The sequence below is a fragment of the Rhea americana genome, unplaced genomic scaffold (genome assembly GCF_003343005.1).
Source record: "Rhea americana isolate MKP2758 unplaced genomic scaffold, rheAme1 scaffold_457, whole genome shotgun sequence".
Taxonomy (NCBI): domain Eukaryota; kingdom Metazoa; phylum Chordata; class Aves; order Rheiformes; family Rheidae; genus Rhea; species Rhea americana.
The window spans coordinates 4764-20318 of NW_028186598.1; the positions used below are offsets into that span (position 1 = coordinate 4764).

The following is a 15555-nucleotide window of genomic DNA, read 5'->3' on the forward strand; positions in this document are numbered from 1 at the left end:
ACCCTGGCTGAGGTGGCACCTTTTGGGGTACAGCGTCTTCTTGTCCTTGAAGAGCTCGCTGGCGCAGAGCTTGGCCTGCAGCAGGGCCCTGCGCTGCGGCGTCAGCTGCTCCCGGTACCTCTTGCACTGCCGAGGGAAGGGAGGACGTGATGCCACCAAGTCCCTCGGAGCCGGCCCCGGCCCCGCTGCCCCCGCAGCGGCTCCCACCTTCCAGTGGTAGAAGATGTCCTTCAGCTCCCGGTTGGCCGTGGCCAGGAACTTGTAGGGCGCCGGGGGCCAGGTCCGGTCCATCACCGCCAGGGGCGGGAGGTTTTGCTGCAGCCCCACGAGGAACTTCTGCACCTGGGGCGAAAGCGCGGAGGCGCTGGGAGCCGCGCGGAGCCGACCCGCCGGGGCCCGAGCRCCGGGGCTTCGGGGCTCGAGCGGGGCCGTGCCCATGGCCCTGCTCCCGGCTGCACACCCCGGCGCGCTGCGCGCCGCTCACCAGCCGCCGGTAGATGAAGTTGGCCAGCCGGGCGCTGGCCCCGGAGCGGAAATACTTCTTGTACGTCTTGCGGACCTGCGGCGGGACGCGGCCGTCAGCGGGGACGCCGGCCGCGGGGGGTCCGCGCACCCGGGGGTGCGAGCGCAGAGGACAGCCGCCCGGCCCGACAGCGTGGGCAGGGGCGAGACAGAGCCCGGGACGCAGCGGAGGGACAGCAGGACAGAGCAGCGGGCGAGGAGAGCGCGGCCGGCCCGGCCCGGCCCGGTCCGGTGGCCGCGGGCCAGCCCCGTTACCTGGTACCCTTTCCAGTAAGCCGAAATGGTGCTGGCAGCCTGCTGGCGGCGGCGCTGGACCTTCAGCTCCCGAAGGAGCCTGCGAGACTGCGGAGGAAGGATCAGAGCCCAAAGGAGCCCAGAGGCGGGGAGAAACACCAACACGCACAGGGAGCCGGAGGGAGAGAGCAGAGGCAGGAGAGGAGGCAGCAGAGGCGGAGAGGGGSCGAGGCGGGAGCGGGGAAGCTGCGGGGCTCCCGCGCGCGCCGCCGGCTCACCTTCCAGCCCCGCGCGTACGCCTGGAGGAGCAGCGCCGAGCGCTTCATCTGCTGGTACCTGCGCTTTTGCTGCAGCGGGGAGAGCCGGGTGAGCGGGTGCCGGGCCAGGCGCCTCCGAGCGGGGGACGCGGATCAGCCCCCTCCCCGGCCTGGGACGGACGGCGTGAGACACGGCGGCCGCCCCCCCGCCCCCCCGCCCCCCGTTACCGCGTGGCCCCGGAACCAGGCGGCGATGAGGATCTGGCTCTTGCGCATGAGCTGGAACTGGGTCCGGCACCGCCAGCCCCGAAATATCTTCTGGATGAGGGTGGCCAGCTCGGCCACGCGCTCCTGCCGCCGCCGCTCCAGGTCAAAGAGCTGGGGACAGCGAGGGCAAGCGCTGGGGTGCGGAGCGGGGCTGCAGCCCCCGCGCAGGGGCGACAGCGTGGCGCTCGGCCCTCCCCAGACTCACGGTGCGCGGCGAGCGGATGAAGAGCTTGCTGTGCCCGTATGCCAGCTCCTCAGCTGGGATCGGCAGCTCCGCCAGCAATGTCTCGGCTCCAGCCCTGTGCCGCCATGGGGGTGCGGGACTGTCAGTCCTGCCCGCACCACGGAGACGGGAGCAAGGGCCCCATGCACCACGGCCCCCTGTGCACCACCTTCTCCCATGCACCACATTCCCCCCTGTGCACCACCTTCCATGCACTACGCTCTCCCAATGCGTCCCAGTCCCCACCATGCACCRTGTTCTCCCTCTGTGTGCCCCAGTCCCCCTACCTCTCGCTCCCAGCCCAATGTGGCCATGTCTTCTTGCAGAGCATCTTGTAGCGCCCCAGGAAGGGGCYGTAGAGCTGGCGGAAGGCGTAGCCCGCCCGGCGCACCCGCACGTTCTCCAGCAGCCCCAGGTAGCGGATCTGTGCCAGCACCAGCTCCGGTGTGAACAGCATCGCCGTCTTGGTCTCGTTGGGCTTGATGCACCTGGGGAGGAGGGGAGTGGTGGGTTGGGCGCGGCCCGGCGCTGGCCGCAGTGTGGGACCTCCCCGGCTCCTACCTGACGTAGTTGGGGTTCTTGGAGTAGAGGTTCTTCATGAGCGTCGCCACCGAGGCCTTGAACTGGGAGCCGGCGGTGGGGGGCAGCTTGAGGGAGACCTTCTGGGGGTCGCCCTCGGGGAAGAGGGAGCGCAGCAGCGGGTGCCGCGAAGCCCACATGGCCTGCGATAGGTCCCKGAAGAGCAGGTCGGTGTTCTTCTCAATGAAGCCCGTCACGTTGTAGGTCACCTGGGAGCGGGGGCGGCGTCAGCGCTGGGCGCGGCGCCGTGGCAGGGGGCCCCGCGGAGCGGAGCGGAGCGCTCGGCCCGCGGGGTGCCCCGCGCGGCCCCACCTTGCCGGCGTAGTGGTGGATGCGGAAGCAGCGGGGCGGCAGGCTGGCGTCGGTGACCCGCCTGGCGTTCTGCGTCTCCTTGCTCTCGTAGTGCCGGTGGGCAGCGCACGCCTGGTTCAGCTTGCCGAGGAAGGTGTCCTCGTTGACGGCGCCGGGCCGCAGACACTCCTCGTCCAGCATGGCCAGGATCCCGCAGGTGCCCTGCGCCGCGGTGCGCAGCGTCGCCCTGAGCCCTGCCGCGCTGCCGAAGCGGCCCCGGCCCGGACCCGCCGAACCGCCCGCGTCCGACCCGCCCCCGGCTCCGCCGAGCGCCGTCTCGGCACAAGGGAGGGAGCCGGGACGCAGACACCTGCGTGCGTCGGTGCAAAGCGACTCACGTTCTCGATCAAGTTGCAGATGATGCTGTTGTCGAAAAACTCCACCGGGGTCCACGGGATGCCCTGGGAGCAGAAGGGGCTCAGCCGCACGGCCCACCGGCCGGCAGGGGCAGGAGCCAGACGTCCGGCGTGGGGAAGGGGATCCCAACCCCCTCGCCGCCTTCCTGCTATTGAGTCTGCTGCCGGTGGGGAGCGGGGCGAGGAAGGGCCGCGGCGCGGAGCCGTCTGGGGCACTTTTCCGGCCCCTGAGGGCCACGTCCGGCCCGGGTACCTCTCGCACGTATTCCTCCTGCTCCTCCTTCAGCGTCAGCAGGATGAAGATCTGCTGCAGCTTCTCGTTGCAGTAGTTGATGACGAACTGCTCGAAGCCGTTGTCCTGCGGGAGAAGGGTCCCCAGCCCTGCTAGAGCCCGCGGCCGCCCGCCGACCCGCCCCCGCAGCCGCGCTGCTCACCTGGAAGATCTCRAAGCCGTAGATGTCCAGGACGCCCATCACCTTCCTCCGCTCGCCCGGCTTGACCTGGGAGACACCGGGCGCTGAGCGGGCCGGGCCGGGCGGGGGCCGGCGTCCCCGGCCGCAGCGACCCTCACCTGGATGCTGGCGTTGATGCGGCTCACCAGCCAGTCGAAGAGGCGGCTGTAGATGTTCTTGGCCAGSGCGTCCCGCCCATAGTAGCCCTGGGGAGAGGAGGGCAGGGCTCGGCGGGGCTCAGGGCGCCGGCCCCGTGGGGCCAGGGCAGCCCGGGTCCCCCCACGCACCTGGGAGACGCTGAGGCTGGTGAGCACTGTCTCGTCGCGGGCCTTCACGGTGCGGGAGCAGAGCGCCTGCTCCAGGGCGCCGGCGTCCAGCCCGACGAGCTGGCAGATCTCCTGCAGCTCTGCGCAGGGAGGCAGCGGTGCCGGGCCGGACGGGGGCCAGACCCGCGCCTCCGGCCCGGCCCGGCCCGGCCCGGCCCCGGCCTACCTCGCGGCTCTGCGATGCTGCTGGCCTCCATCCCGCTGGCCTGGAAGCAGCTGCTGAGCTGCACGTTGCCCAGCTTGAGCACGACGGCCGTCACCTCCAGCAGCGCCGTCACCTCGGCCGGCGAGAAGCCGATGACTCCCATGGCGTCCTGGGGACGGGGATGGGYGGCTCAGCGGCCCGGCCCGGCGCGGGGGTGATGGGCCGCGGTGACCCCCGGCCCCCGGCACCTGCACGGCGCGGAAGTTGGCAGCGTCGTCCACGCCGGGCAGGCTGCGGCTCTCGCGGTTGAGGTAGTCGTAGTGCTGGCAGTCCCGGCGCAGCCCCAGCCGCTCTGGGGGCCGACGGGGCGGGATGGGACGGGGCTTGGCCATGGCGCCCCGCTCCCGCCCCCCCTGCCCGGCACCTACGGAGCAGCTCGGCCGAGCCGCCGGCCAGAAGCTGGTAGAAGATGTGGAAGTTCCTCTCGCCCTGCACGTGCCGGACGACGCGGGATTTCTCCAGCAGATCTGGCAAAGGGGGTGGTGTCAGCAGGGGGGCCGCGACGGGACCCCCCACCGCCAGCACCGTGCTCACAGTTGCTGATGACGCCTCCCAGGGGCTCGCCCTTGAAGTCGAACTCCACGTCCATGTACTTGCCCTGGAGAGGGGACCGGGCTCAGGGCGTCCCGCGGGGCGCCGCTGCCTGGCCCTGGGGCGTCCGGCCCCGCCACCCCCCGCTGCCAGCTCTCACAAATCGGGAGGAGTTGTCATTGCGGATAGTCTTGGCGTTCCCGAAGGCTGCAGGAGGAGGAGGAGGAGGAGAAGGAGGAGGAGCAGGGGGGTCTGGGGCGGCTCCGGCGGCTGTGCGGAGCCCTTGGCCCTTGGCGCTTACCCTCCAGCACCGGGTTGGACTGCAGCAGCTGCTCCTTCACCTTGGTCACCTCTTTGCCCTTGCCGCACACAGCTGCCACGTAGGACATCACCAACTTGCTGGCCTCTGCGGCGAGGGGCAGTCAGCGGTGGGGTCACTGAGCTGCCAGCCACCAGCCCCCCCTATCAGCCCCTGGCGCTACCGGTCTTGCCGGCGCCGCTCTCGCCGGTGATGAGGATGCACTGGTCCCGGTCCCGGTCCCGGAGCGAGCGGTAGGCATCGTCGGCGATGGCATAGCTGGGGATGAGGGGGCAGAGAGGGGCTGCAGGAGAAGCGCCGAGTCCCCCCAGGGCAGCCGCAGGGCTGCCCCATGCCACCAGACCCCATGGCCTGGGGCCCCCGCGRGTGACACCACCCACTGTGCTCACATGTGGGGCTTTACAGCGAAGAAGTTGCAGCTGTGATACTCCTGCACCTTCTCAGGGGTGTAGATGGGCAGGGAGCAGTAGGGGTTCACTGAGATCACCACGTTCCCGATGTACGTCTGTGGGCGGCAGGGGCCACGGTGCACGCAGGGCCACAGCGAGCCAGCCCAAACCCTGCGCCCCCATCTTCCCATCCTGACCCCCTGTGCCCCTGTCTCCCCATCCCGACCCCCCGTACTCCCCAAATCCCCTTCCCAACCCCCTGTAGGCCCCTGTTTCCCCATCCTGACCCCATGCACTCCCCATCYCCAGTGCCTCCACATCCCCAACCCTGAGCCACTCCTCCCTGCACCCTGCGTCCCTCCGCCTCCCCCCCTCGAGCCCCCAGCCCACTGCCCACGTAGATGTCCCCGCGCTGGAARCGCTGCTGCAGGGCACAGAGCAGTGACTCCTCGCTGAGCGGGTCCAGCAGCACCAGGTCCCCGGCGGCTGCAGCATCCAGCAGCGATGCCATGGCTTCCATGGCTGGGTGGCTCTGGGGCAGCTGGGGCAGACCAAAGGGTTGCAGTGCAGCAGCCCCTTCCCTCCAGGCCCCAGACACCTGGGCTCACAGCAGTCCCTTGCCTGTTGAGGCCCTAGCTGCCTGGGGTGGGCAGAGACATGCCAGGATGCGCATGCCAAGGTACAAAGCACCAGCTGATCCTGGCACAAGGTGGGGCAGGATGCAGCCCATGGCCAGGAGGATGCAGCTTGGCCCCCCACACCCACGAGAGCCAGTGGTTCTGGGTCCTCTATGTGCCCAGCTCCCCCAGGCACCACAGCGGTGCAGGCAGCCCATGGGGACAGGGACAAGGCCCAGAGAACTCCTTCGTGAGACCTCCACGTCTGGGTGGGGGCTGCGGGGGCAGCAGGACACCGGGGCTCTGCCTGCTGCGGCTGCCGGGAAGCATGGGAGCCAGCCAGGAAGCTTGGACACCTGGGCCCTATTCTTGTAGCACAGATGAATTCAGCCTCCACTTCCTCCCTCCTTCCTGGTAGGAGGGAGCCGGGGCTGGGGTGGGGGACACAGGCTCGGAGCAGCCCGGCTGCCGCAGACCCTGCGCTGCAGCCCAGTGGCACCCAAGGGTGAGCACGCTGGCTCCCCTCCTGCCGTTCGCCCTGGGGCATAACTGCTCGCCTGTCTTTTATAGAGCAGTCGTGCTCCCCTTCAGACCTTCACCCTCGCTTTACAGTCCGGGCGCTCGCTCTTCCCAGGGCTGTAAACCCAGCCCTGCTTATCAGTGCCCGGGGAAAGGTCAGCCACGAGCAGGCAGGGAAGGAGAGGGCGACTGGGGGGGATGGAGGCAGACCTGGCCAGGGCCGCTCGGCTTCCCCCACTAGCAGCAGCCTCCCACAAGACGTGACCCCGGCCGGAGCCTGCCGGTCCCTACAGCCTCTCCTGTGGAGCTGGGCAGAGACCCCCTCTCTGCTGGGCGAGGGACCCCAGGCTGAGCACCCATGGGTGGGGAGAGCTCCAGGGCAGCCCCAGGCTCCCCTCCATCATCCCACTGCTGTGCCGGGTCTCAGAGCTCCCTGTGCACCCCAGGGCAGGGGTGCCCCCCTGGACTTGGGCTCTGCGGGTGGGGTGCCCTCAGCCAGAGCCCGGAATGCCKGGGGAATCAGGCGCGTCCGGCTGCTGGCTGAGAGCAAAGGGCTCCACAACTCACCTCCCTGTCGGCAGCAGCAGCTCCTGCAGTGGCTTCAGCTGGGGCTGCCTAGGAGCCGGCCGGCCTGGCCCAGCCCAGCCCAGCCCGGCCCGGCCCAGCCCAGCCCAGCCCCACGAGTGGCCCACGGAGGGGCGGAGGGCAGGCGGAACCTCCCCTGGGCACAGCCCAGGGAAAATGCTGCTCTGCCGGGACGGCTCACAGACAGGGAAACCAAGGCAAGMAGCGGGGTGGCAAGCCGGGAAGCGATGCCAGGCTGCTCACCTGCCCCTGGCGGTGGGCTCAGCCAGGCTGAGCTGTTACTGCTGCCTTTTCCTCCACCCCCAGCAACAATTTATAGCCGGAACAAGCAGGCAAACTCAATTGCAGCCAAGCAAACAAAGGGATCTTCCTTCCAGGGCTCCAGGAAACCAGGGCAAGGTACAGGGCTAGGAATGCCCTGGGCTGCTCCCCAGGGGAAAGGCACCTGCCCTCACCGGAACAAAGTCACCATCATGGCTTACAGCTCATCTCCCCAGAGGTTCAGTCTTGCCTTTGGTTCTGTTCTCATCTTGCCCTCCACAGGCCCCCATCTCCCAGCCGCCTGCTCCTTGTCCCCAAGTATCCCACAGCCTGCTCAGCGTAGCAAGCTCCCGTGGACAGTCAGGCCTAATGCACCCTTGTTACTGGGGATCACTGGGGGATGGACAAATGAGGCCTCATCACCTACAAAATACACCTTTATTAAAAAAAATAATCAATCTTCAACCTGCGTTAACTACAGAGGGGACAAAAGAGCCATAGCATACAGGGAGGAACGTGTGCTGGGCTGCTGGCAGAGGCCACTCACACCAAAGTGAGGACAGAAGCAGGGCAAGGGCAGGAGAGCAAACCTGGCACAGAAACAAACCAACAGCRAGAAGAGCTACAGCCGCTTGGAGGAAGCAGCCCAGGGAGACACAGCAGAGGGTGCTGGGGATGCTTCCTCCTTCCTCTCACAGCCAAAGGGAAAAAATAATACTGATACAAGTAAAGGCCAGGCTGCGGGCAACAGATGCAGCCCCTTGGGCAGTAAGGCTACAGGAGGGCAGTTTTATTGCTTAGAAAGTTGCATAGACTGAGGCGTCCCCTCCATGTCTGTGCTTTGCCAAGGCTGAGGACCAGCCTTTAACAGCATCTGGCTGCCAAAGAGCAAAGCCCTTTCCCCAGCGCAGGAAGGAGTAAATACAATCAGGGTCAATCTCTCTGCCTCACATCAGCAGGGGAGAGGAGCATGCAGGGACAGTCCCCAAAGGTACAGAGGGTCAGCAGCAAAGAACAGTACCTCCAGGGCCCCAGCACACTTGGGAGACTCACCTGGATCACAAACACCTCGCACAGAGGCATTTACAGGCCATGGTGAGGAAGCACAGGTGTTGCCCCATGCTGGAAGACAGCCAGCAGCCCAGCTTCAGGGCCAGGCTGCTTTTCAGACATGGCYTCAAAGCCAGCTGCAGAGCAGTCCCCAGGGACCCTCAGGCTCTGTAAACACCCCACACTTCCTCCAAAGCTGAAGTCTAGGATGGTTGGTGGGCAAGGAGCTGTCAAGCACCTAAACATGGAGCAGACCAGGGAGAAGGAAGCACATTCACAGGTCCTCAGCCAGGGACTGCTCGGCAGAGAGGAGWGCATGGGGAAGCAGAGATGTAGGGCTGCCAGCACAGAGTCTGCCACATCACAGCCACAAGGGGAGGACAGGGCAAGCTGTGCATGGGGCCAAAAAAACTTAAGGACCTTCTGAGRTCTGTAATGCACATGCACACCCCTCCACCTGCAAGAGGCACTCGCAGAGCCATGTCTCCGCCCAGGAGGCATCGGGATTTTTGGTATCCACGAGGGTTTTGATCCAAGTCAGAGTCACATCCCAACCACCGGAGCCCTTCGGTGTCTTTGCTAAGCAGTAGCATGAAGGGGAATGGTTCACCTGCATCCCAGAGCCTGCCGCATCTGGAAAGCCACTCTCTCCACAGACAGCCTAGCAACAGACAGCTGCTGAGCACGCAGACAGCAGAAGGACAGGTCCAAAGTTCCTCGCATGCACATGTCATCCCTCTACAGGCATCTGCACATAAGACAGACTTGTCACTCCCTTCCACACCCCAGCAGGCACAGAGATGCTCCCATCAGGGCAAATGTACTCCATACCCCAGAGGCAACAGTGTGGGGATAAACCTCCTTATCAGCTGGCTGCAGCAGTGATGCTGAGGGACAGGGAGCTCAGTGCACTCACAGGAGTCAATAAAGTGCCCGCAGGGCTGGGAGGGAGGTCCCTGCCCATCTGATTCACATCCTAGGAGGCTCATACACACGCATACCAAAAGCTAGGATAGCTCCAGTCCACCTTTGTCAACAGCAATGTCCCATGTTGTGTTAGCACTGCAGAGCCTGGTCACCTTATGGTCACCCGCTGCCAGCACTGAAGGTTGTGCTGTTGAAAGCTTTCATGCCTCAGCCTAGCAGGAATTGCCTGGGGAAGGTGGGCCATCAGCTTCCCTTATCTTTCCCTCCCAGTTTGGCTCCACTGCAGAGTTAATGGTGGCCAGCTCAGGAGGGCACCCGAGGTGCTGGGAGCACCCCCAGAACAGGAGAGCCAGCTCTCCCTGTCCCCTGGCTGGGGGTCTCGCCCATGCTGCAGGCAGGGCTGTGTCCGTGTGCACTGCATGTGTCAGGGAAATGGAGATAACAATAGCGGTTCTGCCCCTTGCCTTTGTGGGTCTGGGGCAGCTGACCTCAATCAGCATCCAGGTGATTGTGGGACAGTGAGTAGCTTGTGTGATCCCTATCAAAGGAGTCCTCCTCCTCCTCAAAGAGCTGGTCCTCGAGAAAGACACCACCCAAGCCATATTCCTGCTCATGGACAGAGACCTCATTCGGGGTGAGGTGAGATGCGCCCCCGACGAAGTCAGCAAACCTAGGAAAAAGCCACAAGGCAGTGTGTTGTGCACTCACACTGAAAAGTCCCCTGTGAGGCCCTGGCACAGGAGCCAGGGATAGTTTCAATGCCCCGACACACCAGCTCAGCTATGCAGTGTGGCAACAGTGTCAGCATGCGCAGGGCTGTACCCCATTAACCTGAGGCCCCAGTCCATGGGGTGATACTGCAGATGGAGCCCAGCAGTGCTCTGGCAGAGTGTACTACCTCCCTCCACGCCTGCTTAGACATGGGCAGAGCCATGTCTGAGAAGTGGCCTAGCATGAGGAAGACTGGGTCAGGACTAGGGGAGCTATTCTGTCCCTCCCCTTGTGACATGCCCTGCTTCCAGCATGCCAGAGACCTTCTGGGCCTCAGCCTCCCCATCCATAAAGCTTGAGGTGAAAGGCGAGCAAAGCTGTCACCTCCAGGGCATACASAAAGCAACCTTAGTGCTCAGAAGCACGTGGAAATGTGCGTCAGCCACCCTGAGCATGCTGCCAGAAGTTACCTCTTAGGAGACTGGATGCGGGAGACTGCAGCCCAGGCAGAGAAATCTGGGCTATTGCAGTAGCTTCGCAGCTCCTCAAGGGCCCTGCGTGTCTCCACCTCGCCTTGGATGCGGTACTCCTCCTCTGTCAGCAGACGAGGGGGRCTCGGCCCGAGCCTGGCATTCTGTACTCTCCTGCCAGCAGAGCAGCACCAGTTACTGCCCCCCAAGCCAGGGCAAGGCTCCCCACCACAGGTTCAAACCCCCAAGAGAGTTGAGGCAAGAGCTACTGGTGGGAAGGAGCAGAGCACATCCTTCTGGCCTCTGTACCCCACTTCCAAGGGAGACTCCCAGCCATGAGGAGCTGTTCCTCACACATCCAAGGGGAAAGGAGACAATCCCATCCGTGTACCCCTCCCTGGGCCCCAACCTCAGCAGAAATGCCCTGGTCCTGCAACCTGGGCTCCATCTAGCAGCTTGCCTGGGCCAGGCAATGCCTGGGAAGCAGATGAGGCCAAGATGCCAGCAGCCCTCACCTGTAAGCACCATAGGCCCACTGCAAAGGATAKTCCAAGTTCTTGGTGCAGATGGCAATGACTACCACGGCCAAGGCGATGGGCCGGATCTGGATGCCCGAGTACATCAGCAACARGCCCAGGAGCTGCAAGGTCCAGGAGAGCAGGTTGATGCTGCGCTCGTTCTCCAGTGGGCCATATCGGTAGCACACACCAAAGCTCACAAAGCCCACAAGCAGCAGGTAGCCTGCAGGASAGCACAGTGATCAGGCAGGAGGGAACCAGTGCATGGGCACTCTCACAGCACTGGCTCAATTCYGGCTGAGCCAGAGCTTGCTAAGCAGTGTCTATCAGAGCTGCAGTTAAACCAAACCCTAGAGTCCTTCTCTCTTTCAGCTGCACCAGAGCAGTATCTGTGGCAATGAGGAGGGCAGGAAGCCTCAGCGTTTTTCACTAGTGTGCTGCAGCTCCAGGGAGGAGTCATGCAGACTGGTAAGCCAGCAGGTCTGAAGGGCCCACACTCACCTAGGAGGTACTGCCAGTACGACTTGCAGATCTCTCGTAGGTTCTTGAAGATCAGCTGAAGGAGGTAAAGGGAAAAAGACCAGCCTCCTAGCAGCAGGAAGTAAACAGGACTTTTCTAGGAAAGAAGACAGAAGAATCAGCACAGGCTACGGCTAGAAGACACCTATGGCTATACCTGCTTCCCTCAATTTCCAAGCCTAGGTATATGCAAAGCCAGACCCACAGCTCAACACTCCAAGGCCATGTACTCCCGCACTCTTACCAAAACACTTGTGCAGGTGCGAAAAGGGCTGTTATGCACCAGAGCACAGCCAGCCCCACCTCCAGACCAGCCTGGCTGCTGCATAGTCTCTCATCACAGGAGGGCCCAATACTCACTTTCGGCATGACCTTGGACATCATGTAGATGAGGATGAGCACTGAGGCCAGCAAGCCAAAACTTATCCCAGCCGAATAGTAGAAGAGCTGGCTCCTGTGGACATCGCAGACACACACACAAGGTCTTTTACAACTTACAGCTGCAAATACACATGCTGGGAACAATCCTTCAAGAGAAGTCTGCAGGCAACCAAAGCCAGCCAGGCAGTGCCCCACCCCCCAAAAAAAATAAAAAAAGAAACCCAAAAAACAAACACCTGGTGCCATCAGAAAGGCACCTTGCATCYTGGAAACCCAAGGAAACTGGGCAGAACTTCCATGTCTGTGGAAGTCAGGCAGGGTTCCCAGTGCAGCCCCAAAACAGACAGAGGTATACTCTGCTACATGACTCCACCTATCCCCAGCACACAGGCAAGCAAAGCTACCCTGCACATCCACCACAGCTCAGCCCCCAACTCACATGATAAAAGAAGGTGACTCACCTGCTCAGCATATCCCCACAGAAGAACAACAACAGGCCCAGGAAGAAAACCAGGAAGAGTTGAGGGTCAAATCCTGGAAAAGGAGCAAGTCAAGGTTGAGAGATATCCTAGCCCAGTGTCCTCTATGACAAGCTCCAGCTTACCGTGCTGTCGTAAGAGCTGGGAACAGGCAGCATCCAAGGCAAACCCCAAGAGGGGAGAGACAGAATGCTCCCTTCGCTAATTTTACATCCCATGAGATGGGGCATGCTCCCCTTTCCAAGCCATTCTCCTTTCCAGCAAAGGACCAACCCTGCCAGCCCTCAGACCATGAGATCTGTACCAGATCCTCCTTGCTCTCCTGAGCATCCTGGCAGAGTCAAATCCATTTCCTAGCCAAGCAAATCCCCCCACAGGCAACAAGACATACTTCGGAAGAAGATGACACAGTATGTAGTGCCCGTCTCCAGCAGCTCGACCTTTAGGCAGGTCTTGTTGCTGTAGAGATCCACATCAATGCAGGTGTCATTCAGCTTCTCCTTCAGGAAGGAGAAGAGAAAATTCCACACGTTGAACTCCTCCAGCTCCTTCAGCTCCTCCTCGCTGTCCACCTGGATGACTCGGATCATCCTGCTGCTGTTGATTCGGATCTGCAAACAGGAGAGAAGTGACTCGGGGGTGTATTGCTGCAAGTGCTGGAAAGGCAGGAGGGACTCAGCCTTGCTAGACCCTTACAAGAGCCTGCCTTCTCCGCTCACCTGCATCCTGGTCCATATGTCATGCCATTGCGGGACGCGTGTGTTGGTATAACAGAAACGGTGGGAAGCTGATTGATTGCACCTACAGCCCTCTTGGAGTGGTATGACCGATTCCTTAGCATCTTCACAGAGTAGGAAAAAGGAGATTTAGCAACACAAGCCAAACATGAGGCATCTATTCCTGTCTGCTTCAATATGAGCAACCTCCCATCAAAACACATGGGGCTACTTCCCCTTGCAAGAGTTCCCCCAGTTAATTATACCTTGAGTGGGAAAAGTAAAAGTCTTTCCTCTGTTTTCCTTGGAATGAATATACTGGCTGGWTCTTTTCTGGAATATCCCTATTTCTAGGATTACTAGAAACAACAGAGACTCTTCCCCTATTCCTCTTTCTAGCACAGTTCCTCATTCTAGAGCCATCCCTAGCTCAAAGAAGAACTAAATCTAAGCCTGCTTTCTGCATGAGCTAATATGTCAGGGCGAGTTAGGCTCCAGAATCCTGCAAAGGGGCCAACATCACACAGACAGATTTGGACAGCAAAATGTCCCAAAGCCTGTATTTATTTAGCAAATCTCTTTCACAGCACCAGGTCCTTCTTTCACACACAAAAGCTGAAACACCAGGGGAGAGTTTTGCTGAAGAACATGTGTCTTGCTAACAGGCTCCAGAGTGAACCCATTCCCTGGAGGCATAAATATGCTCCCTCACAGAGCTGGTTCAGGCTGATGAATTCACAGGTTGAAGTGGGTGTTTGAATAATGTGCTGTGACTATTTACCAGACAGCAAAAGCTAGAAGAGAAACGTAATTACCCGAAAGCAGAATAATATTCAGTTTCCCGAGACGAATTGTTCTAAGGGGAYGAAGGGGGGAAGCAGCAAGTGCCCAACAACCTTTTCTGCTTCATTTTCTGAACTGGGGCTGCATGCAGCTCAGGCTGCTTAACTCCCTCTGCTCAACAACTCTGCTCTCTGAACATATCACATGATTTGGCCTCAGCAACGAAGAACAGGTACCCCAGAGAAAGGCTACCTGCAGTCACTCAGCTGCCCTGGGGCCAGGCTTTGGATGTTCTAACAGACTTTGGAAACAGTCACATCAGTTTCAGCCCTCTTCTTGATCAGGRGAGACAGGCTACTGCTCCTCCGAAACCCAGTTCGCAACTGCCTAGCCTAATCACTGCTCCCTGAACAGAAAAAGGCAGCAGGCAAAGCCTGGTGAAGTCACACTCTCTGAGAAGCTTCCAGCACTGCTCAGCACCTTTCCGGGCAGTGGGCAGAGAGGTGCAAATGCTCCCTCAGAGCCAGAATGACTGCAGGGAACTGCTGCAGCTGTAGACTGTAGCTCACAGAGGGTAGACCCGGAGCCGACAGGGCAGGGCAGGGAAAACCAGCAGGCTTAGGGGTGAGCGAGCGAGCGCCCCTCCTGCCTCAGCAGGCAGGCACGCGCACGTGGGGCAGGGTTCCCCCTCCTGCTTGAGACAGCTCTGTGATAACGACACAAGGGCCCCCCTTGCTCCTCACAGCTTTTACATCCCCCTGGCCAGCAACTCAGGGCACAGCCCCGGACCGGAGCCGGCCCGAGGGGACAAGCGCGGCTGCCCACAGCCCCGGCGCGCCACCACGGGGCGGCCGGGGCCGGAGCCTGCCCACGCTCCCGGGGCGCGGGGGCCCGCGGCAGGCGGCCAGCGGAGCCCGGAGCCACCACACCGCCCCTGCTGCCCAGCGACCTCACGGCTGCCCCGGGCGCCACCGCCACTCCGCTACCAGCCCTCGCCCGCGTTACGCTGCCCGCTCCCCGTGACGTCGGCGTCACCGCCCCGAGACCCGCTGTGACGTCACCAACAGCCTGCCTTACCCCACCAAGGATCCCTATGACGTCACGGCCACTCGGCACCCCCCACGTCGTCATCACCGCCCTGCTCCCCGCTACACCGTCCGCAGCGGCCCTGTGTCGCCGCCGCCCCTCCCGCGCCGCCGCCCCGCGCACCTGCGGCTCCCGGCGGCGGCAGCAGCAGCAGCAACAGCGTCCCCAGAAGCCGCCGCCGCCGCCCCACCGCCGGTTTCATCCCTCCCGCCATGGCCGCCCCGCCGACTTCCGCTTCCGCCGCCCGCCCTAGCAGCCGGGCCAGCGGGCAGCCAACGCGGGCGCAGGGATCGCGTGACGTCGCAGAGTGATGGCACTTCCAGCCTATCGAGAGGGCGTGGCGGCCGCGCGCGCGTGCATCCCGCGTCCCCTGCCTGCGGCCGTGCTGACTGACAGAGTTAGCAGCCTATCACCGCAAACCGGGCGGGAACTAGCCTTGATCCCGCCCCCGGTTGCCACGGTGACGAGCGCGGTCTCCACTCGATCCAATGGCCGGCGGTGCCTGTAGCAACCACGAGCCCCGCCCTAACAACGACTGCGACAGGCACGGCGCTCAGCCTATCAGAGGGCAGCCCTCCTCCCGCCCCTCGCGCCTGATTGACACGTAGTCCAACCTATCAGAAGGCAGCGCCGGATGGTCCATGTAGGGTCGCTCGAGCCGTCGGGGGGTCCCGGTGGGGCGAGACGCGGCCGGGCCCCGCTCGCTCCCGTCGGCCAAGGCCCTCCCCCCCCCGCGATGGCGCCCACCCTGGCCAGGGAGCGACGGGGAGAGCCCGCGGGGACTGCCGGGCCGCGTCGGGGCCGCCCCTGCCGCGGCCCCGGGGAAAAGCAACGGTTAAGGGCTGGTGCCGCCGTCCTCGGCGCGTTCACAGCCGCTTTATGCCCGCACCCACGCGGAGCCGCCCCGCCGGGGGGGAGGCGC

At 63.0% G+C, this 15555-nt stretch overlaps 2 protein-coding genes across 6 annotated transcripts in view; both read right to left on the reverse strand.

Moving 5' to 3' along the window:
* The window catches only part of MYO1A (myosin IA), an 8257-nt gene extending 1469 nt beyond the window's left edge, over window positions 1-6788 (reverse strand). Inside the window, exons 1-25 of one of the 2 annotated variants that reach the window (XM_085316200.1) lie at window positions 6715-6788; window positions 5409-5552; window positions 5012-5127; window positions 4786-4880; window positions 4605-4709; window positions 4464-4510; window positions 4307-4370; window positions 4141-4239; window positions 3961-4064; window positions 3734-3881; window positions 3529-3647; window positions 3361-3447; window positions 3224-3289; window positions 3043-3147; window positions 2772-2834; window positions 2395-2595; window positions 2065-2291; window positions 1791-1991; window positions 1486-1579; window positions 1242-1391; window positions 1035-1103; window positions 778-864; window positions 485-559; window positions 208-342; window positions 20-126 (exon numbers count right to left, since the gene is read on the reverse strand). In XM_085316200.1, the coding sequence (XP_085172326.1) occupies window positions 20-126; window positions 208-342; window positions 485-559; window positions 778-864; window positions 1035-1103; window positions 1242-1391; window positions 1486-1579; window positions 1791-1991; window positions 2065-2291; window positions 2395-2595; window positions 2772-2834; window positions 3043-3147; window positions 3224-3289; window positions 3361-3447; window positions 3529-3647; window positions 3734-3881; window positions 3961-4064; window positions 4141-4239; window positions 4307-4370; window positions 4464-4510; window positions 4605-4709; window positions 4786-4880; window positions 5012-5127; window positions 5409-5531 (2687 nt within the window). In that variant the 5' untranslated portion in view covers window positions 5532-5552; window positions 6715-6788. The remainder of the gene's footprint in view (window positions 1-19; window positions 127-207; window positions 343-484; window positions 560-777; window positions 865-1034; window positions 1104-1241; window positions 1392-1485; window positions 1580-1790; window positions 1992-2064; window positions 2292-2394; window positions 2596-2771; window positions 2835-3042; window positions 3148-3223; window positions 3290-3360; window positions 3448-3528; window positions 3648-3733; window positions 3882-3960; window positions 4065-4140; window positions 4240-4306; window positions 4371-4463; window positions 4511-4604; window positions 4710-4785; window positions 4881-5011; window positions 5128-5408; window positions 5553-6714) is intronic. The other variant, XM_085316201.1, reaches the window with a different exon arrangement.
* Window positions 6789-7412: 624 nt separating this feature from the next.
* Window positions 7413-15555, reverse strand: part of NEMP1 (nuclear envelope integral membrane protein 1) — a 10546-nt gene continuing 2403 nt past the window's right edge. The window contains exons 1-10 of one of the 4 annotated variants that reach the window (XM_085316204.1): window positions 14757-14890; window positions 12768-12889; window positions 12440-12659; window positions 12031-12103; window positions 11549-11642; window positions 11171-11285; window positions 10667-10892; window positions 10152-10325; window positions 9459-9640; window positions 7413-8791 (exon numbers count right to left, since the gene is read on the reverse strand). In XM_085316204.1, coding sequence (XP_085172330.1) covers window positions 9460-9640; window positions 10152-10325; window positions 10667-10892; window positions 11171-11285; window positions 11549-11642; window positions 12031-12103; window positions 12440-12659; window positions 12768-12889; window positions 14757-14847 — 1296 coding nt within the window. In that variant the 5' untranslated portion in view covers window positions 14848-14890 and the 3' untranslated portion in view covers window positions 7413-8791; window position 9459. Of the gene's footprint in view, window positions 9641-10151; window positions 10326-10666; window positions 10893-11170; window positions 11286-11548; window positions 11643-12030; window positions 12104-12439; window positions 12660-12767; window positions 12890-14756; window positions 14891-15555 lie in introns of those variants that run through there. The other 3 variants (XM_085316203.1, XM_085316202.1, XM_085316205.1) reach the window with 3 other exon arrangements.